The sequence below is a fragment of the Wyeomyia smithii genome, chromosome 3, assembly GCF_029784165.1.
Source record: "Wyeomyia smithii strain HCP4-BCI-WySm-NY-G18 chromosome 3, ASM2978416v1, whole genome shotgun sequence".
In the NCBI taxonomy this organism is placed as follows: domain Eukaryota; kingdom Metazoa; phylum Arthropoda; class Insecta; order Diptera; family Culicidae; genus Wyeomyia; species Wyeomyia smithii.
In genome coordinates this window covers 69,435,612-69,455,429 of record NC_073696.1, presented here as the reverse complement: position 1 = coordinate 69,455,429, position 19,818 = coordinate 69,435,612, and the positions used below count along the sequence as shown (strand labels likewise).

General features: G+C 36.1%; 1 protein-coding gene across 6 annotated transcripts in view; it reads right to left on the bottom strand.

Annotated features, from left to right (window-relative positions):
• The window catches only part of LOC129729385 (SH2 domain-containing protein 3C), an 88,396-nt gene that overhangs the window by 1,826 nt on the left and 66,752 nt on the right, over positions 1-19,818 (bottom strand). For 3 of the 6 annotated variants that reach the window (XM_055687919.1, XM_055687916.1, XM_055687922.1), the window contains 8 exons: positions 11,677-11,743; positions 11,070-11,312; positions 2,233-2,335; positions 1,972-2,134; positions 881-1,908; positions 559-827; positions 297-489; positions 20-230 (listed from right to left, as the gene is read on the bottom strand). In XM_055687919.1, coding sequence (XP_055543894.1) covers positions 20-230; positions 297-489; positions 559-827; positions 881-1,908; positions 1,972-2,134; positions 2,233-2,335; positions 11,070-11,312; positions 11,677-11,743 — 2,277 coding nt within the window. The remainder of the gene's footprint in view (positions 1-19; positions 231-296; positions 490-558; positions 828-880; positions 1,909-1,971; positions 2,135-2,232; positions 2,336-11,069; positions 11,313-11,676; positions 11,744-19,818) is intronic. The other 3 variants (XM_055687918.1, XM_055687921.1, XM_055687917.1) reach the window with 2 other exon arrangements.

Below are 19,818 nucleotides of genomic sequence, written 5' to 3'. Positions count from 1 at the left end.
CTAAGAACTCAGTACTCACCTGAATGCGTCCTCCAGTAGCGTATCGAGCCGACTCGTGTCCTGCATAATGGTCTGAGCGTTCTTGCGATAAAGTGACAGATTGTTGACAAAACTCCTAGCCGAGTCCAGATGAGCAAACAGTATAGAAAAGCCGAAATCCTGAGTGATGGTTTCCCACGGTGTAACGCAGCTGGCGACCAGCGAGGAACTCTGCGCTTGCGAGGGATCTACTGAAAAAATAGGAACATTTCGATTACAAAGATCTGCTACCTCAATAATCAACCAAGCCATCTTACTCATGATATCGTTGATTGTGCGATCCTTAAGCAGTATGTATGGCAGTATGTGCGGAATCGTGGTGTTCGGTGCCTGCGGATTGGAGCAATCGTTCATGCTGTTGAGCGTTGGCCGCAGTTTCGCTTCGAAATTAAATGCACTATCGGTGTATTTTTGGCGCAACGTGTGCCATGTGGTTTCTAGTTTTTGTATCTGTAAGACAAAACCCCAACAACTTATAATTTTTATGTTAAATAAGATATTTCGTGTATTTTTCCCTACCTGCGGCATAGAAAGTCCAAGCATTATAGCGCAGAACCCAAACAAATTTCCGAGAGCAGTTTTCGTTTCCACCGCTACTTGAATCCACTTGTTGAGGGTCTCCGCGCGTTCCAGATCGTCGTGACAGGTCAGAATTGTGACTGCTACCAGCAGTTTCATGCATTCGGTTCGTTCGATCAGATCCAACCGAAATTGTCTACCCTGTTCCAGAGTGATCAATTCCAATCCAGTACAGTTGAGGGGATCATCCTTACGCTCTTCGTCTTGTTCTACAAAAAAAAGTTATCAAATTTGTTTCAACATTTCCACTTAAACCATTCACCTAAGATCAAACTAATATCGACCCTGGTGAGGTGATTGGCAATCACCCGGGAGCCCGTTTCGCTGAGCATCATGCGAAACGTGTTCAGCGTTCCACTGTCCAGCGGTTTGCAATCACAGAAGGGGAGCATCAGAGTGTTGAATTCTTCCAAATCAAATCGTGAGACCTGCTCGTAGGTTGGAATGGTCATCGATAGTAGTGCTTCCTCGGCAGCAGTAGGATCAAAGTCCACGTATGATCGCAACGTAATCGAGGCCATGGAATTCGGAAAGAAGCGAGGATTTTTCAATATAACTCCCCCTCTATGTTGTAAAACTGCTTCATCCCCTGTGGCGGAACTTTGAGCTGAGTCTCCGGAACCATTTCCGGAGTCGGATCCGCTTGGGTGGTACGATCCCATCCGATGGGTCGGACCGTGCGGATCGGATTCCTTCATCGAATCAGTTCGATTGACTCCTCGAATCGGCTTCGGTGGAGGGCTGGGTGGTTGTTCCGTTTCTTCTTCATCTTCTGCAAAATGTTTTTGCTCCATACAGGGGCTTAACGAGTGCTCGCTTGGTTCTTTGTTGATACTGGATGTTCGTGAGCCCATCATGCCACGGGAAGAACGCAAGCTGTTGGAACGAGGAAGCGATTGGGAGCTAACTTTGTGCGTTTGTTCCATCGTACCCGAACGTGTAAGGGCTTGGGTTTTCACAACTCCATCGGCGCTGGAACATTTCTCATCCCCGAGTGTTATTCTAACGGTGGAATCAGTCTGAATGATTCCGTCAGCGCTATTGCACTTCTCATTAGAACCAGTTAGTCTCGATGGTTTGGAAAGGGTTTTTCCGTCCGATCCATTTGTCTGTATCACACCATCGGCACTGCAATAACGCTGCTGTGTCGATTGAACTCCTTGCAATGGGGTGAGGGATTGCGAGCGTTGCTTCTTCGAAGGTAGACGGGGTGGCGTTTCACGCTTAGTTCGCGGCGGTGAAGACATTGGACTGCGATATGTGTTCGTTTGCTGGGTGTATGGATTGTATCTGGAATAAATAAATATCGTTGAATGAAGAGCAACGATGTAAGCCGTCATTGCTAATCAATACCTAAACCCAGGTGACGATGGTACAGGTGAGGGCGAATTGAGCGGGCTGGGCCCACGAATGCCACCAACCTGCTGGCCATACTTGGAAGCATAAAACGACAGCGGATAAAGCCGGTTGCAAGGGAACTGAATCCGTGCTCCAGAAGCTGCTGAGATGGCTTTTCCTGCAGGTACAGAGAAAGAGAAAGATACAGAAACAGTTCTGCTTACGGTAGCGATGATGCCAATGGGCACATCGTCATCATTAGGTTTGATGCCTCACCTGAGCCCACGTAGAACGTTATCAAATCAGGAACTGTGTCATAGGCATCGTCCTCGAACTGGTATTGTACTCTTTCGTATACAGTTTCAGGTTGAATCAGCAGCTGAAAGTTGTTAGAAAAGATGGATGTGTAAATATTTATATATTCAAGCAAAAACACAGTCAATAACTATTTATCTAATTTGGTTATATCACTTAACAGTAATTGCGAAAATAATAAATACACTTGCAGTGTTAGATAATGTTCCATATTTGCACACTGATTTTAGTTGTTGTATTATGTTATGCTACGTCAAAACGATCTGCAGACACTCTTTTTGAAATAACTAGAATTTTTCTGTGTCGGTGATTCCGGCAGTTTTTTGCGTGAGTTAGTGTTTTCAAGGGTGACGATACACCAAAAAATACACTAATAATATATATATATATATATATATATATATATATATATATATATATATATATATATATATATATATATATCTATACATATACATATATATTTATATATATATATATATATATATATATATATATATATATATATATATATATATATATATATATATATATATATATATATATATATATATATATATATATATATATATATATATATATATATATATATATATATATATATATACAAAACACTCCGCATTAGCTTTATTGCTTTATATGAGCCGTTGAGAGCAAAAGTGGTACATGTGCCATTAAGCAAATTTTTCAGGAGACGCGATAAACGAAAACACTTGAATAGTGAATTATTTTCAACAATTTTTTCCAACATAACTGTATTAAATCATTGCTGGAAAGGATTCAAAAGACAGTACATGAAAACATATCGAGTTTTGGCTAAGAAACTTACACAAACTTCTAACTAATGACAACCAGAAAACGTTGAGAGCAAAAGTTGTACATGTCCAGTCTGAGCATGAAGGATACATTATAGCTCGCTAATCTTAGGAAATAGAACATTCAGGTCTTCAGCAGAGTTGTCTAAGTGGTTGAGTACTATAGGATGATGATCTTTTTGTTAAGGAATTCTATCACTTCGTGGCGCTAGTGTATATGTATTTGGTAACAGATATATCGATATATCTAAATCGACTGGGGCCAATTCAAAAGAAAACACCCTGGTATCTTTAAGATTGTTATTTAGCCGATAATAACTACACGGTAGACCCAGGTTCAACTTACGGTAGACTACCGGTTGGCCTCCGGATCCAGCAATACCGTAGCAAAAGGAAAACTGAAAATTGTTTTGGATATAACTCTGGTATAAGTTATCAGATCTCGGCTTTTACACAGTTCGTCTTGAGCTGCCCAACAAGTCAGACGTGTTTTCGGTTGCTTGGGGAATGGTCTTTGACTGCCTATAGTTTGTGTTTTGTCAGTGTGTCTCTTATAGACTACCTGAAAGTTATTTCCCATCAGTCTTTCTCAAGACTACCTACTTTCGAATTTAACATTTGTTTGAACTTTTTTTCGTATCACCTGAAATGACAGGGCGAAAAAAGAAACCGCGCATCACTACGAGGAAAAAGAGAGAGCATTCTCTTTCGGACAATTCGAGTGGCTGCAGTGATAACATGTTTGATATTTTTTTTAAAACCGTTGATGAGATCAAAATTGCTTTGACAGAAATACTTGGCATAGCCCCTACCCAAGTAGTTCTTATAAAACAAAAATCACGAGGTGAAAACAGCCAGAGAACTGAAGTTTCCCTTGTGAACTATTTTATCCATTTTAACCGCAGTGAGGTTAACAACTTAAATTTTTTTGAAAAAGCACATGCTTTGTATAATGTGCGTGTAAAATGGGAAATTTATAGGAAGTTTGGCGGAGGTGAAAAGCATATCACCCAATGCCGTACTTGCCAACTATATGGCCATGGATCTAATTTCTGTAACATGGACCAAAAATGCCGTTATTGTGGAAACTCTCACAAAAAGGACACATGTCCTGTGAAAGAGAGTAAAAAATTTCGGTGCGCCAGTTGTAACGGCAACCATATGTCAAATTTTTTCCCTGGGAGGGAGAAACGGATACGAAGCTGTGTAAGTGTCAAAATGAACCAGAATGAGCTGTCATCGACTGTCAATTTGATCCAAGGAAAAAAAGCATTTTTTTGCGATGAGTATTGTTATAACTGATTCCTTCCAGTTGCTCGAGAAAATATTCATCGCAAACAGTTTTTGCATTCATTGTTGTTTCACAAAATATTTTGGTTTGTTTTTACGTAAAATAATAAATTTCATAAGCTTTGAGTAATAATCATGCTAGCGTACTTCGATTATTAAACTTGCGCTTCTCTGGATTTAAGGCTTTGGTTACAATTTCGAACATACTTCACTACGGTCGAACTCAAAACTGTTGCTCGCACTTATGTGAGCTCTCATATGTAGTTGTCAAAATGTGCGTGATGACAAAAGCAAAAATATTTCTTTCCTTATTTTTCGCACGCAAAAACCAAACAAATATCAGCAACACCGTCAACGCGAATTCCTGATGTTACTAAAAACTTCGTTCGAGTCATGCATGCGTTACAGCAAGGAGATAGTTACACGCTATCAGAAAACGACGCATGTGCGTGTTCTCTGTTTTGAGTGTAGTATTCGTTTCTCCTTCTCAGCCCTGTCCGTTTAGCCATTGTTAGGGCAAGGCAAGGTGAACAAAATTCAGTTTCTCAAGCAAAACAAACTTCAAAACATAATCCAAGCCCCGCTGTACCAGCAAATTTTTCTACTCCTTTGCATACCCGTTTAACATATGCACATATATTAGTAGCATATGTTAGTAGTTCGAAAATGACCGTTAACATGGGGGGTAAACAAAAACTGGTAGAAAAGAAAAATATATCTATTACCCAGCCAATGTTGCTACCGAAAATATTTTTTCTAATGTCAACTGCTTGGGGCCTACTACGGCAGGTAAACTTTCTTTTCTGCAACAGGCAATGTTCGATCCTATGAACGCCATGTTGCAGGCAAAATCCATGTTTGAAGCTATTCAAATTGGAACGAATTTTACAATTCAAATTTTTCCTAATTTAAAATTTAGCAATGATTTTGAATAAAACGATAAAAATTTCAAATTGGAATGCTCGCTCATTGAAGGCCAATGAGAATGAGCTTTTTCATTTTTTAACAGTGTATAATGTGCACATCGCAATTATTACTGAATCATTTCTGAAACCTAACATCAAACTAAAATATGATCCCAATTGCGTGGTTCATAGATAAGATAGGATTCAGGGCTCCGGCGATAGAGTTGCAATTGTTATTCATCGTCGAATCAAACATCGTGCTCTTCCCCATCTTGAGACGAAAGTTATTGGAACTTTGGTAATTGAAGTTCAAACTGAACTTGAGATTCTATTTATTGCCGCAGCATATTTACAATTTCAATGCACACGCGAGCACAAAAATTATTTTAAAGGTGATTTACAAATACTTACCAGAAACCGTTCAAAATATTTTATAATAGGCGATTTGAACGCTAAACATCGATCATGGAATAGTTCTCAAAGTAATTCCAATAGCAAAATTTGATAGCAATGATAGCAATAGCAATGATTGTTCTTCAGGATGCTCCTCTATTTTGTCTCCGAATAGTGCTACATGTTTTTCTTCTATACGGAATCCATCAACAATTGATTTGGTGCTAACAGATCAAAGTCATGTATGTAGTGAATCGATCACACATGCTGACTTTGATTCTGACCATCTTCCAATAACTTTTTCTTTATCACATGAATCAGTTTTAAACCCTTTGAGCTCTGTTTTTAATTATAACAAGGCTAATTGAGAAAGATACAAAACTCATATTGAGAGTAATTTCAATAACGAGCTTGATTTTAAAAACGAAGTGAATATTGATTCCGCTTTGGAAGCATTAAAATGTGTAATTGTTGATGCCAGGAATTATTCTGTTCCAAAGGTTCAAGTGAAATTTGACCAATAATTGACGAAAATCTTCAACTTCTAATTCGTTTGAAAAATGTCCGCAGACGTCAATATCAACGTTCTCGTGACCCCGTTTTTAAACCTATTTATAAAGATTTACAGAAAGAGATTAAACATAGATTTACTCTTCTGCGAAATCAAAATTTTGAGAATAAAGTTGAAAAATTGAAACCATATTCAAAGCCTATTCCAGTTTAAAAAGATGGTGAACGTTTTCTTGTATCCAATGAACAAAAGGCTCAAAGACTTGCTCAGCAGTTTGAGAGTGTTCATAACTCAAATTTGAATTTTGTGAGTCTAATTGAAAATGAAGTCACACGTCAATTTGATTTAATTTCTTCCCAGAATTTTTTACCTGCAGAAATAATTGAAACTAACTTGAATGAGATTTAATCAATTATTAAAAATTTCAAAAATATGAAAGCAACTGGTGACGATGGAATCTTTAATATACTAATCGAACATCTCCCTGAGAGCACAATGGAATTTTCAGTGAAAATTTTCAATTGCTGCTTCAAAATTGCATATTTTCCCAAATTATGGAAAAATGCAAAAATTACTCCAATTCTAAAGCCGGATATAAATCCGGCTGAAGTTTCAAGTTATCGACCAATCAGTTTGCTTTCTTCAATAAGTAAACTGTTTGAGAGAATTATTCTTAACAGAATGATGTCACACATTAACGAAAATTCAATTTTTGCAGTTGAACAGTTTGGTTTCCGCCATGGGCATTCCACTACTCATCAATTGCTCAGAGTTACTAATATGATACGAGCTAACAAATCTGAAGGTTATTCCACTGGAGCTGCTCTTTTAGACACGCAAAAAGCATTCGACAGTGTTTGGCATAAAGGTTTGATTGCGAAATTGCAAACTTTTAATTTTCCAATGTTCCTAATCAAAATTTTAAAAAATTATCTTACTGATCGAACTCTGCAGGTTGTCTATCAGAATTCAAAATCTGATAGATTTCCTGTCAGAGCAGGTGTACCCCAAGGTTCAGTATTGGGCCCAGTCCTGTACAACATATTCACTTTAGATCTTCCTGATTTGCCTCCTGGATGCACATAGTCATTGTTCTGCGATGACACAAGCATTTCCGTAAAAGGAAAAAGCCTTCGTGTCATATACAGTCGATTGCAGAAAAGTTAAGATATTTTTTCTTCCTACTTGCAAAAGTGGAAAATCTCTCCCAATGCTTCTAAAACTCAAATGATAATTTTTCCTCATAAGACTAGGGCTTCTTTCCTCAAGCCAAACAATAATCACGTTGTCAAGATGAATGGGGTTATTTAAAGTTGGTCTGACAAGGTTAAGTACTTGGGACTAATTTACGATAAAAAACTTATTTTCAAAGAGCACATTGAGAGTATACAAGCCAAGTGCATCAAATCTACGAGATGTTTATATTCTCTCATTTACAGGAATTCTAAACTTTGTTTAAAGAACAAACTTTTGATTTACAAACAAATTTTTAAACCAGCAATGCTTTATGCAGTACCGATCTGGTCAAGTTGCTGTTCAACAAGGAAGAAAACGCTCCAAAGGATTCACAATAAAATTCTGAAAATGATTTTGAAGCGTCCTCCTTGGTTTGGTACACTCGAATTACATAGACTTACTGGTGTTGAACCATTAGAAGCTATCTCAAATAAAATTATTAACAATTTTCGACAAAAATCGTTGCAATCCTCAATTGCTACGATAAGCTCTCTTTATAGCCAATAAGTTAGCGATTAAGTTAGTTATAAGTTTACTTCCCCTTTTCTGAAAAGTAGGTTTAAATCCCTACGAACGATAAGTCTTAATTGCGAAAGCAAACAAATCCTAACAATTAAAATTACAAATTTCTAACAGTGTTGAGAAGTCACCATTTGTGATTGGACACACGTACTCATTATTTACTAATATTTATCATAAATACTTGAGCTACTAACAAATCCTCCTCTTAAAAAAATAAATAAAAAAAAAAGCTTTGGAATCATCATCGTCCGAATCTGTACAGTAGCCAAACGTGACAAAAAGACAATGGCGATAATGAGCAAAACAAAACAAAATGACAGCTACCTCTGGCATTACGCACACCATTGCAACTGCTCGGAAAGTGTTTTTTTTAGCTGCAAAGTGTAGTCCGGGACGGTATAGTCCTGCCGTAAAAACGAATTCGACATAAGACTAAGTCACATCCTTCATTTCTCGTTTATTTTTCACATTTCAAAAATTACATACACTGCCTGCTTTGCAGAATCTTAAAATGTAGTCATAGGGTAGAAGCAGCGGCTTTGGCCATGGTAGAATAAAATTTAAAAGTGTGAAAAAGTATCTTAAATTACTCCTGTTTCTAAGTCTTCCATTAAAACTGCTGTCAAATTTATTACAAACTGTAGTAAATAAATATGCGTATTTTACTATTAATAAAGAAACTAATTACACTTTCCCAAGTTTACTATAACCCTTTCCGGCCGCTTCTCTCTCGCTCTTTGAACGTCCTATTCATTGTTTTATTGCTCGCAATGCTAGTGTCAGCATAGTAGCTGCTATGAAAAATAAAAAAACCGGAGCAAGCAAGTGTTTTTGAATAGGAATTGCTTCGATTTAGGTTTTGTTATCCGTAATTTTTTACCTACACAATTGTGTGAGCTCGGTCGGAAAGGGATACAGTCTAACGTTTAGGTAATTTATAAGTTTTTTTTTACAAAAAGCATAACTTTGTATAAGTTTGTTCGTAACAAACAAATTTTGTTACCAGCATCAGGCACAACTTATTAGGTACATGACAAAGAAAATAGACATTTTGGTATGATTTTTCTCTGCAATATCAAAATTACCAACAGCTTCACTGATCCATGCTTGGCCACATATCAATGCAATTCCATGATTCATAATCCTGAAATTGGCCATATGTAAACAACGTATTACGTATATATAAACAACGTAACGTATTAACGCTAATGCAAATCATAAAATGCTCGGAGTTTTTCGGGCTGTTAGAAGACATCTTATGAGATATTAGTTATTAATATTATTAATATAGATCAATGACAGACGAACATGCTACTAAATTTGAATTCAAAAAATTTCAAGTCGAAGTACCTTGCTTTGCTAGCTATGTATATTATTATGTATTTAGTTTGATTTATAAATAAACTGGACCATTAGTTAGTTAAATGACGCCAATTTTCTGCTGATAAAATATATCTAGATGGTGCAGCCAAATTATAGAATAAATTCGTGTGACTTCAACTGTTTCGCGAATTGGCCAAAATAGGAGTCGATTTAGGAATGCTATGGCCAAACAAGGAGCCTAAAGAAGTTTTTTGGATGAAGAATATGTAAACAATAAAACATAATTTAAATATTTAAACTCAATGTTAGAGCAGCATATAGGCGAATTCATCCGATCCCCGTTGAACTGATTCAATTGTATATTTTTCGAAGGAAGAAGAATGAATATCTCACATCCGTAACAAACTATGGCCAAAACCGGTGCTTCTATCCTAATGACGATAAAAATGAAATTAGCTCGTAAAGTGACACAAAATGGGGTCAAGCAGGTAGGAATAAATGTTAGATAAAAAGCTGTCGGTAGTGAAAGAAATCATATTCTTAGTTTTGTAGTTGTTATGCGAAAATCAGTCCCCCCTCCCTCGTCGCTCTGTTAATCACCTCTATGCGTGTATGTCATTCTTGCGCCAGAAATTAGATCGCTGAAAAGTAAAACCATGAGTTATAATGCTCTTTGCTTTTTTTTGGTATTCCAATAAAGACTCCGGTAAATGTGAGAACAAATTATGAAACCCCTAACCTAAGTAAGTTGATTAGATCACTGTCACACATCTAGTTTTATGAAGAGCTATTTCAATACGACACCCTCAGAAGTTTTTTCTAGGCTCTTGTGGAGCACTTAGTGTAACTTTACAATCAAGAGGTTCTTTCGCCACGATAGGAGCTGTTATTTCTTTCAAATCAATCGTTTTCACAAAAGCACTATTATAATGGTTTGTGTTCTCTCTCCTTCTATTTGGAGTGAGTGCTTTTTTCCTGTCGAATTACCTCTGGTACAAAGCTGTGGCCTCACTTACCTTCGCTTTCTTGACTGGCATTTTAACCACACTTACAACGAGTAAACCGTTATAAGTCTAAGTAGCTTTTTTCTTTCTCGACTATGCTCTCAGAAAAGTTGTAGACGCTACGCCACAGAAGTGTGCAATTCAACATTGCATTGCCAAGCAGCAGCAGCAATAGAAAACTAACGCAAGAGGCCGAGTTAAATAGGAACAACAAAGAAGCGGTTTTACTGCGTGACGGGTTCCGAAAGCTTGCCACACTTCATTTGCTGTAGCTCACTTCCGAGTGCAAAGTTTACATTTAGCAGGAGGAAAAAAATTACACTTAGCCCTAGCTCTAAGTGGTTTGCCATGTAGATGAAGTACAGGATGTTACGTTTAGCTCGGAAGTTCGTTCAAAGTCATGCCACATATCTCATCCTTGGTTTCGTTTTATCTTTCTTGTACATTTGGAAGTAGGAGTCGTTCATATGAAAGCATTCGAAACATTTTGGAACCGTTTATACCTGCGATAAGGATGTGAATTTGGATGTGGAACGACGAACCGATGCTATAATTTCAAACTAATGTTGAAGTTAGAGGAAACCGAATACATAAAATTGGAACCGAATTTCACCAAGTAGGAAGATAAAAAAAGGGCAATCAAGCTCTAGAATGTCGTTTTTGTTTGCAATGCAGCATTGCTAGAACTTCGTGTTATCGTGAAAATGGTAAAAAAATTGAATCCGGAAAAGCTCTTCCGAACTAAGTGGACTACATGGTCGGTTAGTTTTTACTATCTACAAACTAAATCCACACCTACCTTATTAATAACAAAATGCAGCGTAGGTCCCTTGGTCCTGCAGGTCAAAACGTAGTTTCCGGGCTGGGAGACGCAGTCCCGCACCAGAAAGTCACCATCTTTTTGCACGATTTCTTCGGCTCGCTGGCGGGGTATCGGTCCATGGTACCAGGCGTGCGATCGTAAATCTCTCGAATCCAGTGACAGTTCCCATTCCAGAGCTTTTTTCAGTGCGACCGCCTCATTGCCACCGTCGGGTGTTTCCTGTGGGGATGTGTTTGGAAGATATGCGTTTAGATTACTCATTTACGATAAAAAAAACAAGTACTGGAAACCTTTGTGTAAATTGTGTGTGTTGTATTTGCAAACAAAACTTCAATTTATTATCTTTCGTAACGACCTATACTTTACATCGCGTCTTTGAAATACAAACTTAAGTAGTAAGGTTTGTACTATCGAAAAGTCAGACAAGGATACTTCTAAGACTACCCTCGTAGCTCTAGTACACTCGAAGTATCCGACAAAGTATCTCCTCCCGCCGTGCATGCCCAATTACTACACATCTCAAGTCTCCCAAGAAAAAAAAACGCTAAATTTGCTTATATAATAAATTTTCCACTGTACTTACCATATCTAACAGATCGCCCAGACTCTTGCTTTGCTTTGCGTTACTGGTCGTCAGACACTCATAGCTGCTGAAAACAGAAAATCGAAAGAAAAAGTAAATAGATTTAATTAACGTTTCCATCCCCATTAAATTTCTTTGAACGTTTCGTGAAAAGAGATTCCTTCCCAAGCAGCCGGAACAGGAAGCCTCGTCGATAGGTAGAAGGATAACTTCAATCTAAGAGTGACGAAGAGATGTGAAAATCCTACTATTGACGATGTCCCGCACGAAAGCGTGCACTTTATGAATAAACCCTCGACGCAAGCAATCAAGTCTTTCAGACAAGTGCCTGCACGCACTCTTAACGTGGTTAATGCTGCTATATTTTGTCATCGTTCGATTCAGCCATTCGTCCAATTTCTGCGCTTTTTCTTTTCCCTATAAGTCCTGCTGTAAACAAGTGATGTGATCGATCGGGTGGAAATCGTCTGTTGGATAGTAATTCAATACGCAATGGAATATTCTTTTCAACATTTCTCCGCCCTGGTGAAGCGTGCTTCGGAACCGTGAGGAAAACTTCAACTTTTGATGTAATAAAAGACCAAAAACAAATGTCCATAAAATGTGAGCAATGCGAAATGAAACGACGGGTAGTAAAAACTTCTGGTCGGTTTTCTTCTCCTGTCCTACTTCAGCTGGTGTAGTGGAAATCGGATTTTATAACAATAGAATTGCATGACTAGCATTGCACTGTTGAGGCCTTGGTTTGGTGAAAGAAAGTCGTAGACAATATGGTTGAATCGAATTTTAGCTAAATGGATCTAGGAACCGGTGCTACTAATAGGCTTACTAAAAACTCCACGCTTGAGCTATTATGTTAAAACAAATTTTCAGAGTGTTCTAACATTTTGTTTTGTTCCTGGTCATTAGCACTCAATAAACTTTGATACTTTGATAAATCTCTTAACGTTGGTCTCAGAACGTTTAGAAATGGGGCACTCTCGAATGTGTGCACTTTTCCAATCATTATAAGGGTGACACAATGATAATGACATTGTATTTTGTGAAAAAAAACTGACCCAAATAAGTCATTGTTATTTCGAAGAAACTTTTTCACTTTCTTGTTAATACCACATCAACCAGCGCTTTTAATCTTCAACTTTCGCTCTTTTCACGCACGATAACCGCGAAAACAAATTTGAATTTACTAGAAACCTCGCCCTAAGGGTATTAACGCCCGGGATTTGATTGTAATCGACTTTCGCATAATTTTCATCGTCGATCGGGACACGTTTATCGCGTTTTGTTAGCTTACGCGTCCGTATTCTGGTCATTGTTTGTTGTTAGAGACTCGACACCCCGGACTCACACAGTACACCCCAAATTTGCTCTACATGGTTCAGCCAAGTACAAGTATATCAGCGAACCACTTGTTTACTGATTCACAGATTTTGTTTTTCAAAATGTCACTGTATTTCAGTTCTAAAATTTACTGAATATCCTTCAGTAATTTTATTTTTCTTGCAAACCAGTAGTTCATTGATCAATTAACTGAAAACGAGTAATCGTTTCAGTGAATCGCGAAAATACAACAAAACTTTTTGCTGAACACATAACAGTAAATGAATGTTTGCTGGAATTCAGCGAATAAATTGATAGGTCAAAAATGTTCACGTCTAGCTGTCATTAGTGAACGCGCCACTGTCAAGATGTTACGGGATGATCGCTTCCTGATAGCTGATATCGGACATAGCTGAGTTACTGTTGGGCAAGATGGATTTAAAGTTAATATATTCAACATACATATGGGTAAACGTTGGTGCTGAGGAAATCATGGTTCCCTTACATTAATTGGTTAAACAGCAAATTGATTTATGTTTTGCTTAATGTACATTTTCGTTTTGCTGAGCAGATTGCTGAAAATACAGCACACCAAAAATCAGCAAAATTTTGCCGGTTTCCTGCAATAGAAATTTGGTCTGTACATTGCACAATGGTCGAAAAATTAAGATTTACGGCCAAAATAATTTTTTCGTTTTCAAATTGTTAGTTTTCCACTGTAGATGATTTTGTCATATGAGAAAGCATTGTAATGACAAGGGGCTGTCCATAAACCACGTGAATTTAGGCATATCTCAGTTTTTTTCGAACCAATAAAATAACTCATCACTGTATACCAACGAATAATTATACTAATTTTACGTATTCTCAATATGTTCTGGACCAAATTGGTGTGATATACGAAAAATTTCGTTGATAAATCACCCAAAAATTCAAAATATATAGGAAAAATGAAAAACTTTTAATCGCCTTTTTCTACAAAAACGCAAATTTCCCGCAAACTTTTAACATTGGTTCTAGAAGGGCACAAACAGGGCTCTTCAGGGTATTTTGGCCACTCCTCTATATGGAGACCGTCTTATGTGCATTGGTCTTAAACTATGTTTTCAACAAATCATAATTCTGTTCTGATTTTCCAAATGTCTGAATAAATTATCTGAGTTATATTATTTCCATCTTTTCATGATGATGATTTTCAAGATGATACCACGCCGCAACAAAACGCTGTCGAAAGCTTTCATATTCGACTACTGGGAGCGCCGCTATCGCTAAAATTGTGTATCATTTTTGAATAATTCAATATACACCAGATTCTGTTTTTACGCGATCTTTTATTACACGATTTTTTTTACACTCCTTTTTGCACGGTTTTTCGAAAGAAACGGTGGTGTATTGAGCATATTTTATTCTAGAAAGTCTAATATTTTTGTTTGATTTCTAACTCTGATAGTTTAGCTTTATAGTTTTGCTCGTAATCCCAATTATTTTGTATTTATTTCGACAAACTGAAAATTATGCAAACAATTTTCCTATTAGTATTAAGTTCCTATTTTTACATCGAGTTTTGGTGTAGAACTTCGTTTCTCAGGAAGTTCGTACATAGAGGTGTAGTTAAAATAAAAGTTCTAAAACGGAACAGGGCAAAAATGTGTCTTATTTTAGTGGGTTAGTTTTCAACGTCTTTCTTTTGTTCTTCCAGCAAATAAATGGATAATGATTTACGCAAATAATCAAGTCTTGTTGAAACACATATTTGGACCTCTAAAGGTCGCATAATGCTTACTTTTGCCAACACGTCTATAGGATATTATACCTAGCCAACTGGGAATGCACTCTTTAGACTATATAAAAATCTGCTTCCGCTCAAACCAATCAATTTACCAGTGGATAGTGGGAAGGACACACAGTGGTACGACAGCTCAAAATCGTGATTTTTTTCTTATTTACTCTCTAAATACTGGCTTTATTGACATACTATATTCAGGAGATATTTAGTATTTTTAAATTCATAAAAGTCACTTCGAATGAAAACAAGTTTTAGCACCAACGGCGCCGCTAATGGCGCTGCAAGATCTAACTTTTCAGTTTTACACTTATGAGAAGTGTAATCTTCAGCAAATCGTAAATAATGTTGTCATGAAAAACTTCGCCGAAGATACGTTTCTTCTAACTTTTGTTGTTTTGGAGATATACTGTTTCATATCAGACACCTCAGAGACATGAAAATGATAGCTTCTACACAGACCAACTTATTGCCACAAAATGAGCTTAAATCGCGAACTTTTTCATTTACTCTATAAATAAAGGTTTTTTTTTTACATATTACACTGTGCTACAAATAAAAAAAAATGCAAGAACTTCTGAAGTGACCTAGTGTAGGTTGTAGGTCTTGTTGAGTGTAACATTCGCTCATACTAGAAATTTTCCAAACACCCCCAAAATCTGAAGTTATAGTCAAAATACGGTTTTTTAAACCTCAGCGCGTATAATATTTTTTAACTCAGTCATTTGTCAACCGATTTTCAATATTAAAGCAGTTTTAGAAAGAAGACAAATAGAGCTTTCAAAATATATACAGGTATATAATATATACAGGTAATATCAATAAAACATGTTAAGTTATTTGAGTTTATATCTAATTTATTAGACTTTTTCACGCAATTTTTCAATTTAATTTTAAATTTGCCGTCTATTTTTGTAAGAAACATACCACAAATGCACTATAATTTTGAAAGTTTATTCAATCCCACATCAAATGAAAGCAGTTTTGTGGAAATCGGTTGATATTTGGCTAAGTTATATATTTTATAAGAAAACCAAAATTTTTGGCTTCTATCGCACATTTATTTCACGGAGCTACAAATGATGAAAAAATGCAAGAACTTTTGATGTAACATAGTGTGGGTTGTAGCTTTAGTCAAATGTTACTTGCGCATTTACTTGAAGTTTTTCAAATACCCCGAAAATTATAAGTTATGTTCAAAACCCTGTTTTTTACCTTAGCTCACATTTTTATGTTTAATACGGTTATTTTTCAACCGATTTTTTATATTTTGGCTGTTTTTGAAAGGCGAGAAATAGAGCATTTGAAACACATAAATATGTCTAAAAAGTTTGCCTATATGTGATGAATTGTTCTAAAATAAATAAGATGGTTTATGTTATTTTCAAATTTTTCCAAATTTATTCGCAATTTTTCACACATTTTTGTCATGATGGAGCTTCAATTGCTGTAAAATTTGGGAAGTTCCCAAACGAAAACAATAAGTGTTGTTAATGAAAATCTGTTATAATTATGCTGAGAAATGATTTGATGAAATCTAAGTATATGGTGGAATACATCAAGTCATATCTCAGCCAAATTTTTCAGATTTTCATAAACAACACTTACGTTTGACACTAAATGTACTTTTCAAATTCTACAGCAATTGAAGCTCGTTCATTACAAAAATGTGTAAAAAATTTCGAATAAATTTGGAAAAATTTAAAAATAACATGAACTATTTTATTTATTTTGAAACTATTCATCACAATTAGGTAAAATTTGAAAACAAAATCATCTTATTTTATTGAACATAAATCATCTTATTTTATTTAAAACTATTCATCACATATAGGTAAACTCTTTAAACATATTTATATGTTTCAAGAGTTATATTTTTCGCCTTTCCAAAATATAAAAAATTGGTTGAAAAATAACCGTATTAAACATAAAAATGTGAGCTAAAGTAAAAAACAGGGTTTTGACCATAACTTATAATTTTTGGGTTATTTGAAAAACTTCAAGTAAACGCGCAAGTAACATTTGACTAAAGCTACAACCCACCCTTAGTCACATCAAAAGTTCTTGCATTTTTTCATCATTTGTAGTTCCGTGAAATAATTGCGCGATAGAAGCCAACAATTCTGGTTTTCTTAAAAAATATATAACTTAGCCCAATATCAACCGATTTTTACAAAACTACTTTCAATTGATTCGGAATTCAATAAACTTCCAAAATTATAGCATATGTGTGGTATGTTTCTCACAAAAATAGACGGAAAATTGACAATTAAATTGAAAAATTGCGTGAAAAAGTCTAAAAAATTTGATTTAAGCTCAAATAACTCAACATGTTTTATTGATATTAGAACAAACCTGTATATATTTTGAAAGCTCTATTTGTCTTTTTTCTAAAACTGCTTTAATATTGAAAATCGGTTGATAAATGACTGAGTTAAAAATATTATATGCGCTGTAGTCCGAAAAATAGTATTTTGACCATAACTTCAGATTTTGGGGGTGTTTGGAAACTTTCTAGTATGAGAGAATGTTACACTCAACAAGACCTACAACCTACACTAGGTCACTTCAGAAGTTCTAAATCGCTGTAGCACAGTGTTTCTACATGAGAAAGTAGTACTTAAAAAGCCTCAAAAAACAATAGCTGGGAACTTTGCCACTAGTGGCGTAGCAAAATCTTACTTTTCAGTCTTGCACTTCAAAAAAAAATGCAGCCCCACCAGCTTTGGAGTTTCGAACTAATATAATACTAAACTAATAGGATATGTATATACATTCAGCGATTTTAAGACAATTTTTTTTTCAAATGCTTCTATTTTGCTGCCTATTAAGGTGTCTAATAGGGCGGTTCGATTTGTAGGGGATCAAAAAATCGCTTAGGTACATATGATTTTCGGATTCTAGGGATCAAAATAAGATACTTTGCTCAAAAAACCATACCTCTAAAATGAATTCTGATGTCCCTTGTACTAACGTGTAGGTACCCAAAAGGTCAAATTTCAAAAAACCCTGTTTTGACCCATTTAGAGTGCCCCAATCGACTCCAAATGTATGACCGACCCCCACTAACTTTGGAGGGCCGACCCACCAATGCTAGTGTTACCTCCCTGGGACCCCCCTAGGGGGTCTCCCATACAAAAATATCAAAAAATATCAAAAAATCACCATTTTTGGCACTTTATATGACAAAAATCAGTGAAATGGCTATTATTTTTCCGCACAAATGAAGTTTCTAGGAAAAAAATGTTTATTTTTTGTTTTTGGATTTTTGGTTTCGGTCCTTAGTCTTCAGCGCATACATACACAATTACACATATTTCTGAGCCATTCTCATTGCAGATGGCGTTTGCAGTTGGCGTCCTTTTGAACATAAAATCGTATATCACTCTGTTACATCATATGTAATATTTTTATTTCGACCAGTCAGGCGAGCACCGCTGGTATGCTACCACAACGGCTACCACGCACGGACGCTCCGTTTTCACTGTTCCCACGCACACTGTAGAACCAGAGTGAATAAATAGAGTGACGCAGAGTCTGAAACCAGAAAAACCAAACGAACACTGCAAAGTCGGGTGTTTTCGTCAATGAAATAGTCTGCTGGGAGGCAACAAAAATCCATCCACTGTTTCCTCACAATCGGATTCTTCGGGAACCGAAAAAAACTCACATTCCTTACTGTTTTTTGTTATTACACAAAACGCACTTCTTTTCGTCTATCTCTATCAAACTTTATCAAACGAACTTGTTTTAAATTTAAATACAATAACTATCTTTTCACTCTGACAATAACAACACTCCGTTGAAGTCAACTGGAACTTGAGCAAAAAGGGGCTGCCAGAAAAATATTTTGGTGGATACATAAAAAACCGTGTTGCTGTTTTGACTGAATTTCTCTCTGCGTCACTCTATCTATTCACTCTGTGTAGAACTAGTGTAGGTTTCGTATAGGATAGAAACGTCAACATAAATCATTCTACATCGTCCGCCAAAGAGTCAACACCTAAAATAAAAACCTGAAAGTGAAAGTGAAAATTGTTAAAGTCAAATATGCCTCCTGTTGCAAAACATCACGAATATTCCACCGATTCGCAGTACTTATACGACATGGCACATGCAATTTCTAATGGCGTGGTTTCTGTGGATCTGGCTAACATAAAACCAGGGAAAATTGTACATTCTCGCTGGCTCACCAAGGCCGCTAGATTATTATGATTATATGTGACAATGAAAAAACCACCTAAAAATTTAAGAATTCTGGTTGAATTTATAATTAAGGTTTATGTGCCAATGTATTTTAATATCAAGTATTACAGCTCTGTCGTGTACGGTAGTGTATTATTTTTCAAGTACATTACTTGGGCACAATTTCTGGAGCCAAATTTACGCACTGTTGTCAATCATGTAATTAAAAATAATCCATATTTTGCACATTCGGAAAATATCTTGCTATCAATGTTGTTTGATGATAGGAAAGAGGTGCGCGACTCTGCTATCAAGAAATTTTCACGATATCGAGACAATGTTGAAGACCCATCGGAACTTAGAGAATATAAAAAACCAGATATAAACTTCCATTGCTTCGATTACACGAAAATGATCGATTTGACTGATAAAAATAACGTATTTGAACCACCATTCACGCGAATCATTCCGTATGAAACATTGATAGCATATTTAAATGAAGATGATTCACCATTTACTGATCCGCATATTCCATTACATATACAAGGAACAGAACAACACGTTCAACTGCTAGCTAGCGTTTCCAAACGAGTAATATCGGAAAATGTAGAGGCTGTTATGGAGGCGACATTAGAGAGCCGTGCGAAATTGCCCAGTGTTGAAACCAAAAAAGACTTCAAACAATAAATTTTTAGTTTCTTTCCTATGTTCTGATCGAATAAATTTTTAAAGAGAAAAAAAATCCAAAAACAAAAAAATAAACATTTTTTTCCTAGAAACTTCATTTGTGCGGAAAAATAATAGCCATTTCACTGATTTTTGTCATATAAAGTGTCAAAAATGGTGATTTTTTG